At 40.5% G+C, this 17,711-nt stretch overlaps 1 protein-coding gene across 3 annotated transcripts in view; it reads right to left on the minus strand.

Annotated features, from left to right (window-relative positions):
* Positions 1-956: 956 nt before the first annotated feature.
* Positions 957-17,711, minus strand: part of ETFA (electron transfer flavoprotein subunit alpha) — a 101,921-nt gene continuing 85,166 nt past the window's right edge. For all 3 annotated transcript variants that reach the window (XM_045395841.3, XM_045395840.3, XM_005560150.5), the window contains 3 exons: positions 15,587-15,652; positions 10,982-11,062; positions 957-1,257 (listed from right to left, as the gene is read on the minus strand). In XM_045395841.3, the coding sequence (XP_045251776.1) occupies positions 1,219-1,257; positions 10,982-11,062; positions 15,587-15,652 (186 nt within the window). In that variant the 3' untranslated portion in view covers positions 957-1,218. The remainder of the gene's footprint in view (positions 1,258-10,981; positions 11,063-15,586; positions 15,653-17,711) is intronic.

A 17,711-nucleotide genomic window follows, 5' to 3' on the forward strand; every position in this document is an offset into this window, starting at 1 on the left:
AAGATACAACTTTTAAAAGTGTTTTATAGCAACTGATTGTGACACAAATCAGAAAGGGTTCACTGGTCAGCTGGGGAAGGGCCCCAGGCTGGCCACACAAAGGCACTCTAGCCACCTCCATCACTTACCACTTCCCTTCTCTTCCCTACTGTCTGCTTGATCCAGGTCACTACTACCACTTCTGCAGATCTGATTCAGGAGGGCAGCCCTCTTTGTTCTACTCACCTACCTACCCAAGCCTTCCTGCAGGCTTGTTCAAAGCCTCACCAGCCTCTGCTCTTGGGCCTGCATCCACACCAGCTGCAGCCCTGGTGACACTCTTGGACCTCAGCTGTGCCCTGGGGAGCAGAATGAGAGTGCCAGAGGTGACTACACAGGCCTGGGTGCTTCCTAAGAGAGCCCAAAAGAAGCCAACAGAAGGCAAAAGAAAGCATAGAGCATTCTGTTCTGCACAGAATTTTGAACGTTTATAATAACATCAAACTATCTGTTTGCATCAGAGGCCATGCTGTCTCAAAGCAGCCCCTCCTCCACTCTCCCTCCTTTACAGACAAAAAAGTCCTATAAACTGACAAAACCTTAAAATGAAATGGAAAATGAAATTTACCTTAAGCCAACTAAATACATGGAGCTGGGTCAGGTTTTAGTCAGGTCTGCTTCTGTCACATTAGCTATGGTTTTCTGAAGACTGGAGTATGTTTAAGATAATATTCGTGCTTTATAGCCATGCTTTTAAACTCTGTACTTGCCAATTCAGTTACCTTCTCCTATGAGGTTTGCCCTTCAACAATGAGATTAGTTAGGTTGATTAGGCTGGTGGAGACAATCATGTTTACAATCTTCCTGAAACATAGAGCTCTCCATGAACAAGAAAGGCAAAAATAATAAATAAATAAACAAAAGTTTTTTACTCCTTTTCTTCAATTTTCTCTAGAGGCTAGGCATATTTCTGATAGTTTTAAAGCTGTGGAAAAGTTTTATTATAGATTTTATTACAGAATTTAAAAATTTCAAAAAATAACTGCTTGGAACCACAAATAATTCAAAGGAAACATAGTAATCCCATAAACAAGCATTCTGGCATCTGTTAGAAAATTTTCCTCAAATTATGAAATGTAGCTCTCCATGCTTTCCAATGATTGTTATAGTACCCACAAATATCTGTGATTTCAGTGGAATACTTTAACGTAATTTTTCTTTTTAAGGCATGATCCTGATTCATTTTTTCTTCAATATCTCAGTCATTTCAGGAACTACCTGCAAATAAAAACAAAAAGTAATTAAGCAACTAGAGCCTTCACTGTGATACGGTCACAGCTCCGTAAGCAGTACAGGGAGGCCAAAAGAACACGAATCACTGTTGAGGCACGAAGGCCCCCTCCTCTCCACCAGGAACCCCCTGTTCTCCAGTAGTCTCTCTTCCCACCCAGGGAGACTACCCAGGACCCAGGACCCAGGGCTGGCAGGGCCTACAGCCCACTCATTGCCTAGGTGCCTTTTTTTTTTTTTTTTTTTTCGTTTTTTGAGACAGGCTCTCACTCTGTCACCCAGGCTGCAGTGCAGTGGTGCAATTATAGCTCAATGCAGCATCCACCTCCTGGGGTCAATCAATCCCCCCACCTCAGTAGCCACCAATCTGGCTAATTTTTGTAGAGACAGGGTTTCGTCACGTTGCCCAGGCTAGTCTCGAACTCCTGGGCTCTGGTGATCTGCCTGCCTCAGTCTCCCAAAGTGTTGAGATTACAGGCATGAACGACTGCACACACTGCTACCTTTCGGCTTTTTGACCCAACCACAAATTTCAAGAAGGCACCCTAGAAACAGGAAACCCAATTTTTCTTGTCTGGGCGAAAAGTACTGTGTATTTACCTTCGTATTTTCCTTGGCATTCTTCCCACCCTTAACTGCATTCCTGACTTCCCTTCGAAGTCCACATCAAAGTCTCTAGCTTGCTGCAGTTATGACCCCTGCTAACCTCCTCTAGTACTTGTTCTCTCACTGTTCATTCATTCATTCATCCATCATTCATTTCATAAACATATTGGTTGCTTTTTCAGCAGCATACTACTATCATCTGGCACACAGGAATGTGCTACATGCTGAACATTCAATATCATCATGCTTTATTAAAATCAAGACCTTGGCCGGGCGCGGTGGCTCAAGCCTGTAATCCCAGCACTTTGGGAGGCCGAGACGGGCGGATCACGAGGTCAGGAGATCGAGACCATCCTGGCTAACACGGTGAAACCCCGTCTCTACTAAAAAATACAAAAAACTAGCCGGGCGAGGTGGCGGGCGCCTGTAGTCCCAGCTACTTGGGAGGCTGAGGCAGGAGAATGGTCTAAACCCGGGAGGTGGAGCTTGCAGTGAGCTGAGATCCGGCCACTGCACCCCAGCCTGGGCGACAGAGCAAGACTCTGTCTCAAAAAAAAAAAAAAAAAAAAAAAAAAAAAGACCTTGTGTGCTAATGCAGTGGCCAGCCAGCAGACAGTAAGAAACCACAGCAAGGGGAAATGGCCTGAGTTGGCTCCCATTTTAAAAAGGATTAATTACTAACCCTTAGTCGTGGCAGTACAGTGGCTGCAACTGGAGCCTCCAGTGTAGAGCTGCTTTGTAACTGCTTGGACAGAGGAGAGCTGTCTGAGGGAGCTGCAGGGAATGTCACACAGACACTCTGAAAACTGGTCCAGCCACTTGTGCAAAATATCAATTACCCAGTCTTCCAAGGGGCTTTCGGCTGCCTTAGCTCACAAAGATCCCAGCTGAACTCGCCACTGATGAATATAGCCTCTCAATTATTTAAGAGAGCTACATTTCCATTAGGTGGAAATAATGTGTTCGTACAAAATTTATTAAGGAAATTGTCGACATGTTGTTTCTTCTGAATGTCACTTTGTCTCCAGCCTATTAAAAGGCCCATGTTTACCATGGAGCCAGCAGGCATTTGCTCAGGGGTGGCATTAAGTGCTGGCACCACTTCTCCCAGTTTTCCTCAGTGGAGAGACCATGAGCTCATGCCAGTCACACGGATGACATGCTAACTGAGCTTCACACAGGACCTGTGTATTTCATGAAAAATAGGATAAAGCCCAACTTCTCTTACCACGAAGTGAAACACTAATTTGGTTTAGAATATGTAACTTTTCAAAATTTTACCAAATATATCCTTACCACACTCTCCACGAAAGGGTTGAGAGGATTTTCTCTACCATCTGTATCTTTTTTTATTAGATCAACCACACATTTTTTTTTTTTTTTTTTTTTTGAGACCGAGTTTCGCTCTTGTCGCCCAGGCTGGAGTGCAATGGCGCCGTCTCGGCTCACTGCAACCTCTGCCTCCCAGGTTCAAGCAATTCTCCTGCCTCAGCCTCCCAAGTAGCTGCGATTACAGGCATTTGCCACCATACCCAGCTAAATTTTTTTGTATTTTTAGTAGAGATGGGGTTTCACCAAGTTGACCAGGTTGGTTTCGACCTCCTGACCTCAGGTGATCCACCCACCTCGGGCTCCCAAAGTGCTGGGATTACAGGCGTGAGCCACTGCAGCCAGCCCAACTATACACTTTTCAAGCATACCACATGATGCCTTATTTAGGAAAAAGGAAATGTTAACTCAGGTTCATTGAGTGTCTGATGGCCTGAGCACACTGAAAGATCTTCTTATTTCTATTCTCTTTTAGATATTGCAGAGGCAACTCCCTACTCAGTAAGACCCAATAAAAGTCACCTAAGTTTTTTTTAAAAAAGACAACCTACTGATATAAATCACAGTACAAGTATGTTTCACTCATTCACTTAGTACTTCCTCCAGGTAGTACTAAGGCAAACAGAGAAGCTCTCTGTCACTATGGGAGTAACAGAGGAGTTCTGCCTCCTAGTTGGCAAGAACAGACAGAGGCCTATGAATCACCCAATCAGAAGTGTGCTCATCTTATACTGGAATGCAGGAGAAGGAGAAGAGAATAGCATTAAAAGCTCCAAATTCGAGTCCTGAGGAAGATCAGTGTGAATTAGGAAAATTCAGAACATCAAACTAAAGAAAAAAAGGATTCTAGGCAAAAAAATGAGGCACAGACAGAGATAAACAACTGCAGGTTCCCGAGATAGTAAAGAGATTGTAGTGACTATAGGGGAGAAGAGGAAAGAAAAGAAGGTTTAGAAAGATAAGTGGTTTGCCGAGGTCATTCAATGCGAACAGAATAGTCTCTTTGAACAGATAGGTGGTGCTGGGACAACTGGATAATCACATGCCAAAGAATGAAGATGGACTCCTACCTCACACCATATACAAAAATTAACTCAAACTGGATCAACAACCTAAATATATGAGCTAAAACCATAAAACTCTTATAAGAAAACAGGGTTGAATCTTCATGAGCCAAGATTTGGCAATGGATTCTCAGATATGATGCCAAAAGCACAAGCAACAAAATAAAAAAAAGATAAATTGGACTTCATCACAATCTAAAACTTGCACATCAAAGGATATTCTCAAGAAGGTGAAAAGCTAACCTACAGAATGAGCAAATGTTTGGAAATCATATCTCTGATAAGTGTTTAGTATCCATTATATGTAAAGAATTCACACAAGTCAACAAAAAGAGAAACAGTCCAACTGAAAATGGGCAAAAGAGGTGGATAAACATTTCTCTAAAGGAGATATACGAATGGCCAGTGAACATCTTTTCATATGCTTATGTGCTTAACATCACTAGTTATTAGGAAAACACAAATCAAAGTCACAATGAGATACCACTTCATACCTACTAGGATGACTAGAATTAAAAAACAGAAAATAACAAGTGTTACTGAGGATGCAGAAAAACTGGAACCCTTGTGCACTGCTGGTGGGAACGTAAAATCATGCAACTTCTATGGAAAGCAGTTTGAAGGTTCTTCAAAAAGCTAAACATGGAATTCATATGACCCAGCAATTCTACTCCTAGTTATAAACCCAAAAGAACTGAAAGTAGGGGCTTGAGCAGATACTTGCAGTCTTGGCTCACTGCAACTTCTGCCTCCTCCCAAGTTCAAGTGATTCTTCCACCTCAGCCTCCCGAGTAGCTGGCCACCATGCCTAGCTAATTTTTGTATTTTTTGGTAGAGATGGGGTTTCACCATGTTGGCCAGGCTGGTCTCAAACTCATGACATCAAGTGATCCAACCACCTTGGCCTCCCAGTGCTGGGATTACAGGTGTGAAATCACCGTGCCTGGCTGGCAATGGGTTTTTAGATATGAGACTTCAAGCATAAGCAACAAAGAAAAAATTGGTAAGCTGGATTTCATCAAAATTTAAAACTTTATTTTAAAACTTTTTCTTCCCCTTTTTCATAGGCATTGACAAAATTTAAAACTTTCATGCTTTAAAGGACACCATTAAGAAAGTGAAAAGACAACCCACACAACGGGAGAAAATATTTGCAAATCAAATACTCAATAAGGGACTTATATCTATGATATATAAAGAACACTAACAACTCAAGAACAAAAAGATAATGTGATTTAAAAATTACAAAGGATCTGAATAAACTTTCTCCAAAGAAAATATACAAATGGCCAATAAGCAGATGAAAAGATACTAAAAGTCATTTGCCATCAGGGAAATGCAAATCAAAATCACAATGAGATACCACCTCACACTCATTAGAAGGGCTATATTTAAAAAGACAGACAATAACATACATTAATGAGTATATAGAAAAACCAGAGTCCTCACACATTTTTGGTGGGAATGTAAAAGGGGGCAGCCACTCTGAAAACAACCTGACGGTTATTCAAAATGTTAAACTCAGAGTTACCAGGTGACCCAGCAATTCCATTTCTAGATATCCATCCAAAAGAAATGAAAACATAGGTCTGCACAAAACCTCATACGTGAATGTTCATAGCAGCATTATTCTTAATAGCCAAAAAGGGGAAAAACTCAACATGTCCATCAAATGATAAATGAATAAACAAAATGTTACATACCCCTATAATGGATATTATTTGGCAAGAAAAAGAAAGTACTAACACAGGCTATAACATGGATGAACTTTGAAAACCTTATGCTAACTGAAAGAAGCCAATCACAAAGATCACATATTACATAATTCCATTTATATGAAACATACAGGACTGGCAAATCTATAGAAACAGAAAGTAGATTAGTGGTTGCCAGGAGCTGGGGCTGGGGTCTGAGGATGCAGAACATAAAACAGGGAATGAATGCTGATAGGTATGGAGTTCTTTTTGGTGTGATGAAATGTGTGATAGTGGTTGTGTAACTGTGAAAATACTAAAACCCACTGAATTGTACATTTTTAGATGGTGAGTTTTATGGTACATGAATTATATCTCAGTAAAGCTGTTTAATATTAAACAAAAAATAGGTGGTGCCCTATGCCCTATCACAGTAACTACAATTATAATATTTACCATTTACTGAGTACCTACTATATACCTGGACAGAACAGGCAGGCTAATGTTTATCACAGGCTCTATTAGTATTAGGTGCAGTATAATTTCATTTCATCTTCATTACAACCTTTAAAGAGGTAGTGTAATATTTACATTACTTACAAGGAAGCTGATGTCCAGAGATTAAAATCTTAGCCAAGATAGTTTAACTAGTATGCGGCCAAGGCAGAATTGGAATTAAAGCTCTTAATTACTATAACATATTATTTCTAAGGCCAAAAAAAAAAAAAAAAAAAAACTTGTCCTTCGTAACTAATGGTTATTGAAGGGTCAAGCAAAACAATGAATGTAAGAGAATAAAATGTTATGCGTATACATTTTTACTCCAGATACGGTTCTACTTGGTGAGCAAAATATCACCTAGGGAATTATTAGTCTAACAGCTGTATATACATGCTACACATGATGCAATTTGCAATTTAAATTTTTCACACGAAAATTAGGCTAAAAAAGTCCTTTTCGTACGCTATTATTTGACTTCCATTTTCTTTAGATCATAATCCAAAATAGATAATGCTAATTCTCACCCATAATTTGTATAATTGTATTTCTTAACATTATATAAATATATTCTTATATATTTCTTATATAATTACAATACATAAAATACAAAAAATAACAAAAATTATATTAAAAATATAAAAATATATAACATTAAGAAATATAATTATACAAATATTGTATTTTTGATTTTTTAAAATCAAAAGTATTAAATATTTTATTTTAAAAATATTTTCTTTAAATATTTGATTTTTTAAAACTGGGGTCGCCCCAGTGAGGAGTATATTCACCAAACCACTTTGTCTGCACTCTTCTGTCAGAATTACTACAGTATTCACCTACAATGTGCTCATTCTGATTTCAGCTGAGAAAACGACTTGATGCGTACTCTGTAGGTTCCTAGAGTCTGTCAAAGGTGCGATTCTTTTTACTGCACCTTATCCAAGGTACACAATAGTAGTAGTGAGCCACTCAGCTGTAGTACCTGCTGAGCCAGAGAGGCAGAGAGATGAGAGAGAGGGGGAACAGAAGCAGGACCCTGGCTTAGTTGTGCCCATAACCTGCTGATTGTCCCAAATCACATCTCTCTGGAACAGGCAACTTAAAAAGAATGTACCTGGCTTGTGTTACTCACACAGTAACAAACAGGAGTCTGCCATATGTTTAATATTTTTATAATCTGTAGTTTTTTTCCCCCAAACTGATTTTTTTTTTTTTTTTTTTTTTTTTGAGACAGGGTCTTACTCTGTTGCCCAGGCCAAAGTGCAGTGGTGTAATCATGGCTCACTGCAGTCTCAATCTCCTGGGCTCACGTGATCCTCCTACCTCAGTCTCCCCAGTAGCTGGGACCACAGGCACATGTCACCAGACCTGGCTAATTTTTGTATTTTTTGTAGAGATGGGGTTTCACCATGTTGCCCAGGCTGGTGTCCTACTTCTGGACTCAAGCGATCCACCTTTCCTCGGCCTTCCAAAGTGCTGGGATTACAGGCATAAGCCATTGTGCCTGGCCTCCCAAACTGCACTTTTAAAGGACTGATTAACTTCTCTACTTTTGTATTGATCAACTATATATATAACTGTACTTCAGAACTGTATTTTTATTTTTTAAAATTTTATTTATTTTTTTGAGACGGAGTCTCGCTCTGTCGCCCAGGCTGGAGTACAGTGGTGCGATCTCCACCCACTGCAAGCTCCGCCTTCCAGGTTCACGCCATTCTCCTGCCTCAGCCTCCCGTGTAACTGAGACTACAGGCGCCCGCCACCGCGCCCGGCTAATTTTTGTATTTTTAGTAGAGACGGGGTTTCACCGTGTTAGTCAGGATGATCTTGATCTCCTGACCTCGTGATCCGCCCGTCTCGGCCTCCCAAAGTGCTGGGATTACAGGCGTGAGCCACCGTGCCCGGCCTATTTTTATTTTTTTGAGACAGATTCTTGCTCTGTTGCCCAGGCTGGAGTCCAGTGGCACCATCTTGGCTCACTGCAAACTCTGCCTCCCAGGCTCAAGTGATTCTTGTGCCCTAGCCTCTCGAGTAGCTGGGATTACAGGCATGCATTACCATGCTTGGCTAATTTTTCACATTTTTAGTAGAGACAGGGTTTCACCATCTTGCCCAGGCTGGTCTCAAACTCCTGAGCTCAGGTGATCCGCCCACCTCAGCATCCCAAAGTGCTGGGATTGCAGGTGTGAGCCACCGCTCCTGGCCATGTACTTCAGAACTTCTAAGCTGTATGAGATAGTCATTGCCTTAATATAATTCTAGCTAAAAGCAAATAAACACAGTATCTTTGAAGCTCTCTCTAGTCCAAAGCGGGCTTCCTAAAATACAAAAGGAGCCTGAGAACCTGAAACTGGAAGTCAGCTGACTAGATGATTTTTAAGGCCTCGTTCCACTTCACTGTCTTAGGACTCTTTCTCACTGAGATACCTCTGTGTCCACACACACACACACACACACACACACACACACACACACACATTCTCATGCCAAACCTGGGAGCTGCCCTTAATGCAGGACCACAATGTGTGTGACCCCATTCCATCAACAATGACTACAAAGAAGCTCCTGCCCTAAGGCAGGTGTCCATTGGAAGAACACTGAAAATTTCCAACTGCTTAACAGTTTATCTTATCATGAAAGCTGCCATGTGAGTTTTAACACATAGTACACAGGCAGACAGAAGAATCTAACTTAAACAAAATTACTTATAAGTTTATTAAAATATTCTCTTGAGGAAAAAAGGCAATACAGTAGACATCTACTTGCAAACATGGATAAGGTTCAGAAAGTATTTAATTTTGCTTTTAAATAAAAAGAATATTTACCCCTCTATTCATACCAATAGTAAGGAACTGAATTCTTACTACTTGAACAAAGTTATCATTATACAGAGAAAAAAAATTCTCTTTTTCATATCAGCTCCCCTTCCCACTGGAACATCTTAGTGGGAAAATGACTGACCTTACTGTTTGTTCTTACACACTTGGGCCAGGCAACACGAGCAGATGACCTACCTGAACCCCAAATACCAGATACAGAGCTTCAGGGTTACTGAAGAGGGGTAATGTTTTTCCCAAGACAAGATCTAAGCTCTACGGCAGGGGCCTTCTGAGGGGAAGTATGCCCAACACTGAGCCAGAGCAAGAGCCCCATCCTAGTCTTTGCATGCAGTCTGAGCCATCATGGAGTAATTGGCTCCAGGGTCCTATTTCCATCCTTCACTGAGCATGAACATATACTTCAAAATACAAATGTGCTCTCCAAGCACTGTCACTAGTTCCTCTAGATCATGTGCAGTGCTGGTGAAGTCACGGAAATAGGCCAATCCTCTTGCTGAGGGGACCACCTGTAGCTCTGTTCTCAGGCTACAGCCTCTCCATGAGGCCCATAGCCCCTCGCTGTGGTTCTACGTCAGGGGTTCCTTACCCCAGCAAACCCACTTCTCCTAGGGTTGGATTATATTTTCAGAGTGTCAATTCCTGCATGAGTGATTTCTGCATAAGATAACCTAGAAACGTGCAGGCAGACCCAGGGAAAAGAGACCAGGCCATGACCTTTAAATGTGGCCAAATGAGTATCAAGTGCTCATCATCTGTAATTCACTAATTAATATCATGAAAGTAATTTTTCTCATGGGAAGGTCAAATATGGAGGTAACGGCAAGAGAGAAGGAACACTCAAAAGTGGAGTGTGAGGAGTGGGAAATAAGTGCTCTCCCTACACTCATCAGCTAAGGAAGGCCATTAACCCACAAACACAGCAAGCAGAGCATTCTTATTGAGTCAGATAAGCTGGATATGAGTGCCTACTCTACCCTGAAAAGCTCTAGCATTCTTGGCAAATTCCTGAATAAGGGGGTTTGATGTTAATTTCTTTAGGGTACCTGCCAAATATGATTCTAGGTTATAAATTACTTGAATCACTTCACATTGTGCATTAACTTAGCACATGAGATGCCAAAAACCATGTGAGTATTTTTTTTTTTTTTTTTGAGACAGAGTCTCACTCTGTCACCCAGGCTGGAGTGCAGTGGCACAATCTCTGCTCACTGCAAGCTCTGCCTCCTGGGTTTACGCCATTCTCCTGCCTCAGCCTCCCGAGTAGCTGGGACTACAGGTGGCCGTTACCACACCTGGCTAAATTTTTGTATTTTTTAGTAGAGATGGGGTTTCACCGTGTTAGCCAGGATGGTCTCGATCTCCTGACCTCGTGATCCGCCTGCCTTGGTCTCCCAAAGTGCTGGGATTACAGGTATAAGCCACGGCGCCCGGCCGCCATGTGGATATTTTAAAGACAATTTGGACTCTTTTTTAAAAGCAAAGTTATAATGCTCTATATAAACAACACATACCTAATCTTAGAGCAACTTAACCTTTAAGTAGGTCAAAATTGTGTACATATATTAACAGTATATATATAAACATAGACACACAAACACATGATGTTTTCTTTTAATAGCTTCGTCCCTGACCAATTCTAAGAGTTTCTCAGATGACAATCCAGATAATAGCAGCTTACCTTAAATAAATCTGCAACTATTCCATAATCTGCCACTTGGAAAATTGGAGCTTCTGGGTCTTTATTAATAGCCACAATTGTCTGTGAAATAAAAACAAAGAGTTTTGACTTTTACCAAGAAAACATTCCACACAGACTGATAGTTCCATTTTAACTTCCCTTACAATATATTAACATTCTTAAAATGTCTAAAAATAAGATTTGATGCATCTGTGTCAATATTGTAAGTTTATCAGAAATTTCTGGGTTGGAATGTAATAAAATTCTCTCTTACCCACAACTAGCCCATCTCAGTACTAAAGATTTAAAATCATTTTTTCTTTTGACTTACCAAAAAAAAACTGATTCTAGGTGAAAAAGTAACAAATCCATACCCAAATCCACAGCCTTTGTAGTGCAAACTATTTTGTCCTTCATTTATTATTTAAAAATTATTATTCTGGAGGACAGGTACAATGGCTCACGCCTGTAATCCCAGCACTTTGGGATGCCAAGATGGGCGAATCACCTGAGGTCAGGAGTTCGAGACTAGCCTGGCCAACATGGTAAAACCCGTCTCTACTAAAAATACAAACATTAGCCAGGCATGGTGGCGTGTGCCTGTAATCCCAACTACTTGGGAGACTGAGGCAGGAGACTTGTTTGAACCCGGGAGACAGAGGTTGCAGTGAGCAGAGATCGTGCCACTGCACTCCAGCAGTGAGACTCTGTCTCAACAAAAATAAAAATAAAAATAAATAAAATTATTCTGGGATATTCTAACAATATGAAAGCTAAACTATCTTGTCAGCCTGTTATTAAGGGACGTTAAACAGCTTTAAGTCCTTATGTACATAGCAAATAGATTAATAAAACAAGCAAATTACTTCTATCTCTTATAAAAGCTATCAAACATTTCTCTTATTTGCTATAAAAATATTCTTAAATGCAGGCCAGGCGTGGTAACTCATACTTATAATCCCAGCACTTTGGGAGGTGGAGGCAGGAGGATAAGACTGTGGATTAAAAATAATTCAAATCTCTAGAAGTAAAATTAAGTTTCTACCTATCTGGCACTGTATGTGGTGAAAACAGCTGGTATTAAAAAACACATTAAGTATTTTGATGTAGCATGACTCAAAATACAGGCTACATGATATCCAACATCTGTGTATTTCCCTTAGAGGGGTTCCTCAGAGAGATGTGCAGAATATGCCAGAATGTCTAAGATTGGAACATGGTATAGTCCAGGTAACTGCTAATCCAGAGAAACATGCTACACACATTAAGACGCATGGTCAGAGACAATAAACAAATTTCAAACATGAGCCTCAAATTCAAAGGCACAAGAACAAACATTTTGAATAGCAGATGTTGATTTGCATTGATGTGTTTGTCTTTTGGGAATGTGTAACCTGCTTCATGGCAATAAGCAGAGATTTGTTTAGTTATTGATGGTAAATTATTCTCCTAGAGGCCACTTAGACATCTGGGAGTTTAATCATCCATAAGCTTTCTTCATTGTACTATGTAACAATTGTTATTTTCATTATTACTTTGAGACAGAGTCTCATTGTGTTGCTCAGGCTGGAGTGCAGTTGTACAATCAGCTCACAGAAGCCTTGATCTCCTGGGCTCAAGTGATCCTCCCACCTCAACCTCCTGAGTAGCTGGGACCACAGGGGTGTACCACCATGCTCAGATAATTATTTTATTTTTTGGAGAGATGGGGTTCTCACTATGTTGCCTAGGCCAGTCTCCAACTCCTGGGCTCAAATGATCCTCCTGCCCTGGCCTCCCAAAGTGCTAGAATGACACTGAGCCACCATACCTGCCTTAAAAGTTATTTTTAGAGAGAGAGCATATAACTGTAGGCAAGGAACCACTACAGTATTTAACAAAAAAGATGTGGGCTGGTTATTGTTCTTCAGATTATTAAAATAGTATTTCTAAATAATCAATTGTAAAGAACTATGATAAAGTCTTGCTCGTATCCAAAGCTCTCTCAATAGCTCCTTGCAAGCTCAAGTTCTTCCTTCTTACAGAGCTTTGAAACGCATAGATTGTATTCAACCATATTATTATTATTACTTTTTTTTTTTTTTTTTTTTTTGAGACAGAGTCCTGTTCTGTCGCCCAGGCTGGAGTGCAGTGGCGCAATCTCAGCTCACTGCAAGCTTCGCCTCCCGGGTTCACACCATTCTCCTGCTTCAGCCTCCCGAGTAGCTGGGACTACAGGTGCCTGCCACCACGCCCAGCTAATTTTTTGTATTTTTAGTAGAAACGGGGTTTCATCTTGTTAGCCAGGATGGTCTCAATCTGCTGACCTCAGGTGCTCTGCCCACCTCGGCCTCCCAAAGTGCTGGGATTACAGGCATGAGCCACCGCACGTGGCCTCAACCATATTACTATATATTAGTTCAGAAATTGCTTTCATTAGATTCATTTGATTTAACAATCAAATCTTGAATTCCTTCAACTAAACCAGAATTCTAATTAAAATTGCAGCTTGTAGGGAATGCAACTGTCAGATTTAAACCATTCTAATATCCCATTTTAGAACTTAAAACCAATATAACTAAAGACTGTCTCCTATGCAGATAATGGGGCTATGACAACAGCGGACGACACAGACAACAGGACGGGACAGTGACAACAAGGGCTATGCCTTTTTCATTTAAGCATTCCCAGCTTCTAGTATAAGGAACAATCTTAATAAACATTTGTTGACTAGATGGAGATACAAAGTCTTGGCTGACCCCCAACACCAGTCTCCTTACTTCAACTGTTCCCTATTTGCTCTGACGTACACTACCTAGTGTCTTTCCCACAATCCAGCCCTGTTGGCGTGGGGTGAGAATTTTCACTGGTATCTTCTTGACAGGCAGAATCTTTTATTTTTAGAGAAGCAGAATTCTAGCTATGTCTGAACTGGGCTGGCTAAAAATATACTTTAAGGCTGCTGATGCTGGAATTTCTTTCTTTTTATTTATTTTTTCTTAATGCAGCAATCACATTTTCCCTATTGGCACTGCTGTTTTCATAGCTCAGTAAAGAAACTTACCATCCAACTGTAAAATCTGACTGGTTTTGGGCCAGTTCATTTAGAAGCTACAAAGAGGTAGTGCATGCATTTCAAGTTAGAAGAAGTTAAGCCTGTTAAAAGTTTTATTATCTTTTATATCAAGCTTCCATCTGAATGGATAAATGCAGGAATGTCAGAGGCATCTCTGACTTCATGAAAGACAAGTTCATAATTCAAACCATACATTATTATGCATGAATTAATGTGTCATATTCTGAAATATATGTTCAGAGTCATTACACAGGACTTCCAGAGTAGTCCAAGTAGCAAGTTAAAATCAAGTGTTTCCTGGCCAGGCACAGTGGCTAACGCCTGTAATCCCAGCACTTTGGGAGGCTGAAGTGGGTGGATCACGAGGTCAGGGGATTGAGACCATCCTTGCTAACACGGTGAGACCCTGTCTCTACTAAAAATACAAAAAATTTAGCCAGGTGTGGTGGTGGGCGCCTGTAGTCCCAGCTACTTGGGAGGCTGAGGCAGGAGAATGGCATGAACCCAGGAGGCGGAGCTAGCAGTGAGCCAAGATCAGGCCACTGCACTCCAGCCTGGGCGACATCAGCCTGGGCAACACAGCAAGACTCCATGTCAAAAAAAAAAGGGCAATAAGTAGAGGAAGGAAACACTTGACTTTTTTTTTTTTTTTGAGACGGAGTCTCGCTCTGTTGCCCAGGCTGGAGTGCAGTGGCGCAATCTCGGCTCACTGCAAGCTCTGCCTCCCAGGTTCACACCATTCTCCTGCCTCAGCCTCCCGAGTAGCTGGGACTACAGGCGCCCGCCACCACACCTGGCTAATTTTTTTTTTTTTTTGTATTTTTAGTAGAGACTAGGTTTCACCATGTTAGTAGAGATTAGGTTTCACCGTGTTAGCCAAGATGGTCTCGATCTCCTGACCTCATGATCTGCCCACCTTGTTCTCCCAAAGTGCTGGGATTACAGGCATGAGCTACCACGCCCAGCCCCATACTTATTGTACTTTTGATAATTACTGAGATACTGAGATATTAAGATGGCCTGATGCTCCAACCCAAAATGTGTTGGTTATACTTTGATAACAACCCAAGAACAGGGGCCCTGCTGATATATGAGATTGTGACAGTTAGAGGACCAAAGTGAAGCAGACAGAGAGAGAATCAGGGATCAAAACCTCAAAAATAAGTTAGACGTTCAGAACCTCATCAAATTGTTTAAGCCTCACATTTTCTATCCACAGATTGTCACAGCTGAAGGGCACCTTAGTGATTGTCATTCAATACCCACATTTAGTAGACAAAGAAACTGAGTTTGCAGACAGCACTCATCATGCATTAAGTTAGCAGTAGAGCTATAACTCAGGTTCAGGCCTCTTTCCATGACACAGCACTGCCTCTGTGACCAATAATTTTTAAGGCAGTGAACGGTAGCTTTTATTTCTTTTGGTTCCCAGATCTATATTAGTGTGAATGGCTTGACTACATGCACTGTAACTACATGGAAACATACAAGGTAAGCCAAATCCTAAAATGTGGAAATGTTTTCTTTTAGCATCACTGATGTATAATTACCTTGCTGTCTTTCATCCCAGCTAAATGTTGGATGGCTCCAGATATTCCAACAGCAATATAAAGTTCCTGAAATAAAAGAGGTCACGTTATTAATACATATTTATGTTATATAATACTTTCCAAAGTGTTTGCTATTAGCAGTTTAAGTCTTAGGCAAAAGTCATGTTAAATAAAACAGAGGCAAAATGTATTGCTTAAATTATGCTTTCCTTTTTCTCTGATCTCCTTAACCTACAGTTCTCTTTTTCCTGTGAATTTCTATAGCAGTGGTGGTATAATAAATATGTGGATAATGAGGACTACTGAACATTTACTATGTGCCAGACACAGTGTTAAGCATTTTACATCAAGTGTCTCAATCTCACAATTACCTGTAAGGTAGCATTTTTCATCTGTGGCACTCACTTGAAAATCACTGCACAACCCATACATGCTGTACATACCCATTAACAACATACACACATTGTATATTAACATATAAACACATATACTCAAATATATTAAAATAAATTTTGACTTAGTTGTTTGGCTTAATTGTTCGCCTTATCACAAAAAGATAATTGTTAAAATGGTAATAAAGATATGTTTACTAAACTTTGTATTTAGAAAAACCAGAAATACAAATCACTATCAAGAGATTTTAAACACACACACACACACACACGCACACACACACGTTCTCTCTGAATAAAAAATAACAAACTTCTCAAAGGCATGGGCTGAACCTTTGTGTTTCCAGAGCCTAGCAAAAAGGCCTCCATACCATAGTTTTTCGGTAAATGTTGATATTTGTACCTCTTCCTGCCCCTCTGCCCTCAATAATTACAAAGGGAATGACTGACACTGTTCTGTCTCCTTATCTAAAATTTTTACAGTACCTATGTTTGAAAATAAAAACACACTTCCATTATGAAAATTTTTAAGCACTTTAATAAGTGCTTAATTAGAAGAGCTTACCTGCTTCATTTTGTTTACCAGGTATAACTAAAGCTTCAATTGAAAACCTTTTCCCACACAAAAAATGAACAAACAAGTCCTGGCCTGGGTAGGAGGTATAACTACCATGTAACCAGACTGACACTAAGGTTTTGTCACAACTGACAGTAAAGTCTCTCCTCGATATGAATAATATGTGGAAGGCACTGAAGGTGGTTCTGTTATACTTAGTTTTCTTATTGGGCAGATACTGCAAAAGCCAATGACAGTGTCAAGGTGGTCCCACCTTGTTTTCTGCACTGCTTATGATCTCATTTAACAATTGCTCAATCCAAAATAAGAGAGCATTTCAACTAGGATCTGGAAATAATGTTATTGCCTCCTAATGTTATGATTTTTCATAGCACCGAAGTGTATATGACCACATACAAGTCAATTCAGGGCCTTACTTTTTCCAGTTGTAAACAGAAGAGGTACAGCTCCAGCACTGGTGCTTGTAAAGAAAGCTCCCCAGGATACTCTGATGTATAGCCAGAGCTGGAGAACCACTATAATAGGTAGTCCCTCAGCTCTTTGGCAGCCTGAATCTTAGAACTGTCCAGCCCCCTGCAGTACTCCCTAGGCCTGATCTTTACAAGCATAAAGTGTCCAACTGCTCCTAGAGCAGCACCATGTAACCTGGAAATGGAACCAATCTAGTCCCCAAAGTGAGTTAATTATCTAAAAATGAGATGAGCTTGTATTTTTAATCAACTTGTTCTATAGTTACCAAAAGCCTGAAGAACAATTTGGGGTAATAAGACTGTGTCTTAGGGTGGGGAGGAATGCTGCAGAAAGTATGGATGAGGATTAAAAAGCAATTGCATGCTCTGTGATTCTACCTTGAATGCATCCAGTGTGTCAATTGTGATCCTACACAGTCGGACAATGCAATAAGGCCCTGACATCATACTGTCTCTCACACATGGACACTAGCATAAGTAGTAAACCTCTTCTACTACTTTCTACTTAAGATTTACAAGTAATTCAATCGTTTTTTTGTTTTTTTTTTTTTTTGAGACGGAGTCTCACTCTGTCACCCAGGCTGGAGTGCAATGGCGTAGTCTTGGCTCACTGCAACTTCCACCTCCTAGGTTCAAGCGATTCTCCCGCCTCAGCCTCCTGAGCAGCTGGGACTACAGGTGTATGC

This window comes from Macaca fascicularis, chromosome 7, assembly GCF_037993035.2.
Source record: "Macaca fascicularis isolate 582-1 chromosome 7, T2T-MFA8v1.1".
Classification (NCBI taxonomy): Eukaryota; Metazoa; Chordata; class Mammalia; order Primates; family Cercopithecidae; genus Macaca; species Macaca fascicularis.